This window comes from Oreochromis aureus, linkage group 13, assembly GCF_013358895.1.
Source record: "Oreochromis aureus strain Israel breed Guangdong linkage group 13, ZZ_aureus, whole genome shotgun sequence".
Lineage (NCBI taxonomy): Eukaryota > Metazoa > Chordata > Actinopteri > Cichliformes > Cichlidae > Oreochromis > Oreochromis aureus.
This window is the reverse complement of record NC_052954.1, coordinates 19,977,278-19,985,772: the sequence shown is the minus strand read 5'-3', so window position 1 is coordinate 19,985,772 and position 8,495 is coordinate 19,977,278. Positions and strand designations below refer to the sequence as shown.

Here is an 8,495-nt window from a genome sequence, read left to right as displayed (position 1 = left end):
CGCAAACATACGCAGGTTCCGCGGAGGACATGGTGTTCATTTCCAACCCGTGTAGTCAGGCGGTCTCGTGTGTGTGTATCTCACGATTGTCTGTGGCACATTGTGCTGAACACGAGTTCAATGAGTAATGTACATTCTGCAACAGCACGTGAACTCGGTGTCGCGTTATTTACTGCGTGTATGGACCCCACAAAGAAAAAAAAACGAAATACACAGGAGCTAAAGAACAACGTGGACCGATTTATTTTTTTAAAAAACATTTTGTCTTTATGTAATTTACTGCAAGAATCAAGAGTGTACCTTTGTGCTTGTAGCCTTTTTTTCAAACCACAAACTAACTAGCACATAGCACGACACGCGGCAAGCCAGTGTGTACGCTTAGTCAGCGCAGTCGGTCGGGAAAGTCTGACCGCTCGGTCGGAGGGGTTTCTGAGAGTGTATATAAGGACGCGTTCTTGCAAGCGCTCGCACAACTCGTCCTTCCTCTCAGCGTTCACAATGGCCGCTTGTTACAACACAGCCGCAGCGCTCGCTCTTGCGCTGTGTTTCTTGTGTAGGTACTCGCTCCAGAGCGCCATTAGACCAAGGTCCACCGCAGATAAAGCTGTGATCGGGGACATGGGACGAGCTATCACGTTGCCAGGGATTTTAGACAGTCCCGCATCTGTCTTTTACAAAGACGGACTACGTGTCTCACCCAACAGTTCTTTATACAGCGTAACGCCCGTGGCAGCCGGTTACAAAGTTGTCATCCGCTTCCTCAGCTGTAGCGACGAGGGCCGCTACGTGTTAGGAGGCGAACGCTTCGTCGTCATAGCCAGACCCCTGATCCCAAACCCTGATAACCGGGTCGTGTATCGTCGTTACACGGCCAAGACAAGCGGTAACGTAGACAAGATCTACGCGTTGCCCGTAGACCGCAAAAATCCGTACGTGTGGAATGTAGTGTGGAATTCCACAATGAGCCAAAGCGATAGACCTACCGATTGCTGTCCCGCGTCCCAATTAACCGAGGCGTCTGCCGCTGCTGCCGGAGCTGACATTTGTAGAATGTGCATATACGAATACGTAGGACCGGCTAACGAGACGTGCCTGCAAACCGCTGGCGGCGAGATCTCTGACACGGAATGTACGTACGGTAACATGTGAACATACATTTGCTTGTTTTAAACGCAAACATAATAAACATGCAACTACACATCGTGTGCTTCACTTTATAGCGCCCAGAGAAGATCTCGACTGGGCTGTGCCTACGTTAAAGACCCTGGAGTACGTTGAGACCAGGGTGCAGTTGAGGACCGCATCACCAGGACGTAAGAATCGCACAAACGCGACATGGTTTTTTTTGCGGCCTATCACATATCTTCATAACGGTGCTATCCTCTTATGATCCACAGTTAAGCTGTTGCAAGACACGCTCAACAAGATGACTCCTTGCTGTTCTAAGGCCCCCGTTGCATTCGGAGGACCGATGTATATACCACTGCTTGTGACAATTCTGGGGTTTCTGTATACATGATATGTATTTAACTTTATGCTTGTGACAAGATGTACCTGTGTGTTTTGTTTTTTTTTTGCTCAGCCTGTGCCCTCCGTATATGTCACATGGAATACAAGCGTTGGCATTTGAAAATAAAGTAAAGTAGACAAACACAGTGATGTACATGACTTTTCATTTATTCGTCTCCATCACAATACCCAAAAAGGTGTCTTGTACAGATGTACACAGCATACATGCGCTTCACTTGTCCCATCTAGCATTGACAACGCATTGTTTTACATAACTTATGATGTCTGGAGTGACACGGGAACCCTTTCTCCACTGACCATCGGCCAGTAACGATCGTGCGGTGAGTCTCTTCTTAGGATCCATCTGCAGCAGTTTAAACACAATTCTGCTGACACGTTTGTGCCGCATGACATTAGGCATCACGGTTTTGCGGCTGGGGTAGTTGTCGCTCTCGCTCAGTTCAGGGTCTAAAGCGGCCGCAATGAATTTGTCCGTAGGGATCTTGGGGTCGTAAAATGCCACCTTCGCCTCCATGGCGTCTACTATCATCACACCCAAACTCCACATGTCCACAGCACAAGTGTAAGGCACGATGCAACCGTTGACGAACAATTCTGGGGCTCTGTATGGCTCGGTCACAACGGTGGAACTCATGCCTTTGGCAATGGCGTACCTGGACAGTCCCATATCTGCCACTTTCACGGTGAGCGTGTCCGCGGTGAGTAACACGTTCTCGGGCTTGAGGTCTCTGTGTACCATGTTTAGTCCGTGCATGTAAGACAGCGCATTCGCTATCTCAAGAGAGGAACGTGCAATGTAAGGTATAGGTAGTACACTCAGACCGCGCCACGTTCGGTACATCACGTCAAACAACGTCAAGGGAAGATATGGCATCAGTGACGATATTTGCCCATTGTACAGGAAACAGTCAAGCATCTCCACGATGTTCGGATGACCTCTTAAAGCCGAAAGGCATGATAATTCTCTCACAGTGGACTCGGAAACGCCGTTGTCGTCCGCGTTGTTCTGATGACATTTCAAGGCGTAATTGTCGCCAGTCTCCCGGCACTTGACCCAGTACACGTGCCCGTAATGTCCGCTGCCTATCTTCTGCAAAACTATGTATTTTTCCATGGAGACAGACGAACCAGTCCGCTACTTGTGACACATTGCACTGAATTGCCCGCTGTAAAAAAACAAGGGTTTGTTCTCACACCAAAGCGCTGAAGCTAAATCCTTGTCGGCTTGATGATTCGGACAACACAAATAAGAGGATGTTTTTGTTCATACAAATGTTGCGGGTGAGCATACTCCGGTCGGGGAAGCACTATACGCCGGTCGGGACCGTATTATACCTCGGTCGGGAAATGATTATACCTCGGTCGGGAAACGTTATACCTCGGTCGGGAAATGATTATACCTCGGTCGGGAAACGTTATACCTCGGTCGGGAAATGATTATACCTCGGTCGGGAAATGATTATACCTCGGTCGGGAAACGTTATACCTCGGTCGGGAACAAAATATACCTCGGTCGGGAAACCGGTCGGGCACATTATCAGTATGAAAGTCTGGTACGATGTGCCACTAACTGGATCGTTCTTATTTCAAACCATGGAACTATCGTCCAGGAGCCAGGGTGTTTTCTGTACTTGTAAATGGGATTCTTAAAGAGCAACGAGTCGATGGACTGTGTTCGTCTTCATTTTCACAGAGAGCCCGGTGTTGCTGTTCACCCCACTCCGTCGTCTCACATCTCGGGGAGGTGTTTCTGGAAACCTGTGACTCCCGCACGCTTTCTGGTCATTCTGATAATTCTGATTAAAATCTCCAGCGGTCTCGCGTGTTATGACGCAGAGTATCGGATAGGAAACGAATGCTGCCCGAAATGTCTTGCGGGCAGTCGAGTGAAAACACACTGTAATGAGTATAGAAGTACATCGTGTGTGCCCTGCGCGGATGGAACCTTCACCAAGAAACCTAATGGACTGGACCGCTGTACTCCCTGCACAAACTGTCACTCGACTCTTGGTCTGAAGTTAAAGAAGCAGTGCACAACTACATCAGACACGCTCTGCGAACCACTGGAGGGATTCTACTGTGAACAACTTACCGGACACAGCTGCACAAAAGCACGGGAACACAAACGCTGTAAACCAGGACAGCGCGTCAGTCAGAAAGGAACGGCCTTGACAGACACTAAGTGCTCTGACTGTAGCGACGGGACACTTTACAACGGAACACTTGACTCCTGTCAGCCACACACACAATGTCACTTTCAGCAGCTAACGCCAGGAACGCCTGCGGTGGCTGATGAGTGCGAAGAAAACGGTGTTGACGCGGGGGCCGCTATAGGTGGAACTGTGACTGTTTTACTTGTAATTATTGTAGCAGTAGCATTACGTTGTTCCTTGAAAAAGAAGACCCCTCCGTCTGACCCCAGGCTACCGTTATATACCGATGGGGACGCATGCTAGATGATCGGAGCTTGTTGTTGAAGATATTGCTTACACTGATATACTAATACGCTTGCTGTTCGCAAGACTCTTACGCAGTGAACGGCTTTACACATCGAGTGCCTGGTTTGTTCGTTAAACACAAACATGGATTCTTTGGACCGTGACTCGTTGTGGGAACACTACGATGCCAAGTACACATTGGCCCACAAAGAGCCCTCTAAAAAGACATGGTGCGAAGTCTTTTTGGGAGAAGACGCGCTGCAATGTGAAGGCGGAGAAGCTTTCACTGTGCGGTACATGCTCAAGTCACATGTACCTTGTCTGCTGTTCACGAGTACGCGTACAACAGGTTCACCCGGTAGCGCTGTGTCTCTGACAAGCTGCCTCGCAAATGAAGTTTTGGCGGGCCAGATGTTTATTCCGCTCAGAATTACACTGGATTTGCTGCGCTTGCTTCTGACGCATAATGTCAAGCGTTACACCGACGCGTACCACAGCAATTGGTCGGACGCGTATGTGCCCGTGGTGAAGAACAACAAGTGTCCTCCCTACACGAGCCTTTATTACGACAAACTAGGCTGTTCTCACATGGTGACGATAAGCGTACCGGGAGGTGCGCAGTCACAATATGAAGACAAACCCCGCGGATCCGCCACGTACCTCGCCGAGGATAGTGACGCTAGCATGCTCGAGCTCCCTGTGCTAGATGAGCAGCACATGAGATTGCGCGGCATTAGAAATATCCGTTGTGGCATTGTCAGACACCCTTGCGGCAACATCTTCCTCACAACAAGCGGCTGGGATATGATGACCCACCAAGGCCGCAAAACAATGATGGGCGCACAGGGAGACCGTGCTACACAATACGCGTTTCCTCTGTGTCACTCCGAGCATTTGCCAGGTCTGGTAGCCGTGCTCGACAGGTGGTTGTTGACTGGAGACTACAGGCAGTGTGGTTTGAAAATTACAACGGTCTTGCCCCACGACGTCTCTTCAATGCAGACACCCGAGGTGAATTACAAAGACATCATGGACTATTGGACCGATCAGTGGCGTAGTGTGTATTGTGTAGACGACGCTCGAAAAGCCATGTGGTACACATTGTATGACGACGTTGAGCTTTCTGTGGAGTCGGTGTATGGTGCATATCGCAGAAAGATTTCACTGTGTTGTTGAACGTGCCCGTTACACATCACGATCGATGTAATGCAAAATGTACGTGTTGTCAAGTAAATAAAAACGCAACGATCATTTCACTATGTTTGAGTGTGGCCTATTTCTTCTTATGCTGTGCATTTTTTGTTATCACACGCCATACAAGAGGTTGTGTGTTCATGTAATACAACCCAAAGAGACCATAAAAAAGACAGCTCCATCATTTCAGATCCGCAGTATATGCGGTCCCGTGTAGGAGATTACGCGCCGCTATACATATATGTCTCGCAAGGTAGTGTATTTTTCACAGTAGGTGTGAGACGGACGGGAAATGTACAACCATCACCGTACTCAAGCAATGTTTTTCACACGGTCTTTGTTGTAGCAGAAAAACCAAAAGCAGCATCATCGCTGTCATATATAAGTAGTGGACCGAGCATAAGCTGCTGACAGTATCGCCGCGTAGCATCTCCTAAGAAGCACTCGTGATGGCAGCGCTGAAACGCAGCATCGTTAGAGATGCGGATTCTACGACCGACAGCGGGTCTGCCGCAAAGCGACAAAGGACAGCGTTCGACGAACCCCCGGTCAACACGCACGGCTTTGCCAGTCAGCGCCCGTGGATTTCTGCCGAACTGGGCGCTGGAAGCTGGATGACCGGTCATCGGTTTACCGTAGAGTACATCACAACAAACTTCGTGCCGTGTTTGAAGTTCACTTCGATCGTGGGTTCTGCAGAGGAGGGTTATCCTTGTCGGGTACACGAAGCCGCATCACCGGGACATTTTGTCAACGTTTTCTATATGCCGGTGAGAGGTGTGTTGGATTTGTTGTATCTAGCCCTGACGGGCAATAGGGAGTTGGTGAAAGACCGAGGCTACGATTCCGTGCTACCCAAAACTCACACCCCGGGCGACGACGCGTCTTTCTATAACCTGGTGTCGATCGGCGGTATGTTGAATGACATGATAGTGCCTGGAAGCAGCAGGGTCCCACATCGCGTAAGTGGTATGTGGAATGTGTATAAGCAAGCCAGAGGCCCGGTGTTCATCACTTGTGACACGTGGGTTGACTGGGCAAGTGGCTATCCGCAGCAAGAACAAGAAGAGCAGCAAGCTTCCGAGCCGCAAAGTGCTCAAGACTCTGGTGTGGAGAGTTGCCCCGAAACCGACGCGGACAGCACGTTCGAAGGTGCTGAGGACCAAAGTGATATGGAATGTAACGACGACACAGACGAATACGACGAATGCGACGACGCTAGCGACGACGAGGACTGGGATGAAGACTTGGTTTTTCCGTTGTGTCACAGTTGTCAGTTACCAGGACTACTGAGCGTCATACACTTATGGTTAGAAACACGGGCTTGTGAGACGCGGGGGCTTTTGGTAGACTGTAAAGTGCCGGAGCGTGTAACGCTTGTGCCTATGCCCGCGCGAGAAGACAACTACACGTATACAGGGTTAAATCACTGTATGCACTGGCCGCTTTTGACGGAACACGAAATTGATACCATGAATACAATCGCGTACAATTTTCTGTGAATGTAACTGATGATGATAATGTTGTTTTTTTTGTACAAGTTTTTAAACATTATGTACATACACAAAGTGTTACGCTGGTGTAATATTGAAATAAAATTGATACACAAATCACTTGTGTTTTTTAGGTGGTATGTTTACACTCTTATGTAGGCTTGGACAATGGGGGGGGTAATAGAAACACCACAAGCGACCATATTTTTCTCAAGCAAGTACATTTTTATTATTGCGCACAAGAGTGTTATGATACGACAAGACAATACAGCTTTTATCATAGCGTTAGTTAGATGTTACAGTTATGCAGACGCCGCTACTTTGGTAGCGGTCGCTCGCCACAGTTGAGCCGTACACCGCTTGTAATGAGGATCATTGGTGTCGCACCACAGCATGCACTCTCCGTGCTGCGATGGGGTACGATAGACACTGCCTAGAGGTGGGACGCGGCTCATGTCTTCCACGAGATCGTGAAAGTCCCCCTGAACGGTCCGTATGAGCCGCGCTTTGTGGTCTTCAAACACCTGATCGCCGTAAGATGCCAATGGTAACGATGGTCCTGGTTCGAGCGGACTGCAGCGGTCGAAGTAGTTCTTGTAGGCTCGCCACACGTCCGCTGTGAAATTGTCAGCGTCGACATCCGTCGCGTTCTTGCTTGCCACCAAAATGTGCAGTTGCCAACCTTTAGCGGGGCAGCGGTTCACCTGCACGTACCAGCGATCCCAGTTTACAACTCGATCGACTTGAAAGTCCATCCAGAAGTCTGCCATTTGAAAACCCGATACGCTCTGGGCGCGCAGGTCCGGAACGAAGAGCAGCTCGATGTAGTGACAGTGTGATTTCCCGTGCTCGTGCTCAGTGAACTTGTCCAACAGATCGGTGTGTCGCACATGCAATTCCATGATTTTGTCCGCCCACAAGTTGGTGAACCTGTAACGCTTGACGAACTTCTTGTCCGCTAGCTCCGTGTCCGGGTGAGAGAGTGTGATGTGGTACGCCGAGGCGTTCATTGTGATGTGATGCTTCTGCCCAGGACGCCGATGGCTTTATATATGTGCACACGGCGTCTGGCGTTTATCGTCAACGGAATGTGCTTGTCACAGCAAGACAACCGTTATGACACACGCTAAGGTCAACAGTGCAATCGATGATATTTCTCTACCGCGCCCGCTGTTGTATTGCACCTCGGGAGATACAACGAGAGACACGTAGACTCGCTCTCCTGGCGGTGAGGTGTCGCATAAGACTCTACAACAATAGACCGCTGTGTCACTGACAGTGAGATTCTTTACTATTACACTGTAGTCTCCTTGGTCCACATTCGGATCCTTTAAATATACTCTCGATTTATAGGCATCGATCTGATACTTTTCGTAAGACCTCTCGTTCCTGTAAAAAAACACATAACTGTCACTGGTCACGTCTTTACGAGTCCACTCTAGAACTTGTAAGGCGCAGTCCCTCCGGCACGGGAGCACAACATCGTCTCCGGGTCGTTTGTGTATTACTGTAGACGAAAAAAGTACAATCGTGTCAACGCAACAGAACTTTTGGGCAATTGCAGCAGATGGGATAGACACCGCGTACCTTACCTACACAAGAAGCACAGGCCGCTAGCATGTATAAGCACAGTCGTCCGAGATTGCCCATGTTACACCACGTTTGTATAAGATGCATACGGTTCAAGCCTACTCACGGAATGATGCGACGGACTTGTTAATCTCGGGTTTTTCTTGTTACAAGTCCATATAAACCTCCCGATCGACATACATTACACACCCCGACCGACGTATACGAGAGGAATCTCTCCCAGAGTGACATACGTAATACTACCGAGCCG

At 49.1% G+C, this 8,495-nt stretch overlaps 1 protein-coding gene across 1 annotated transcript; it reads right to left on the bottom strand.

Annotated features, from left to right (window-relative positions):
- Positions 1-1,741: 1,741 nt before the first annotated feature.
- LOC116310262 (cyclin-dependent kinase 2-like) lies at positions 1,742-2,644 on the bottom strand. The gene has a single exon (XM_031727026.1). The coding sequence runs from the start codon at positions 2,642-2,644 to the stop codon at positions 1,742-1,744; it is 903 nt and encodes a 300-aa protein (XP_031582886.1).
- Between the last annotated feature and the right edge of the window lie 5,851 nt (positions 2,645-8,495).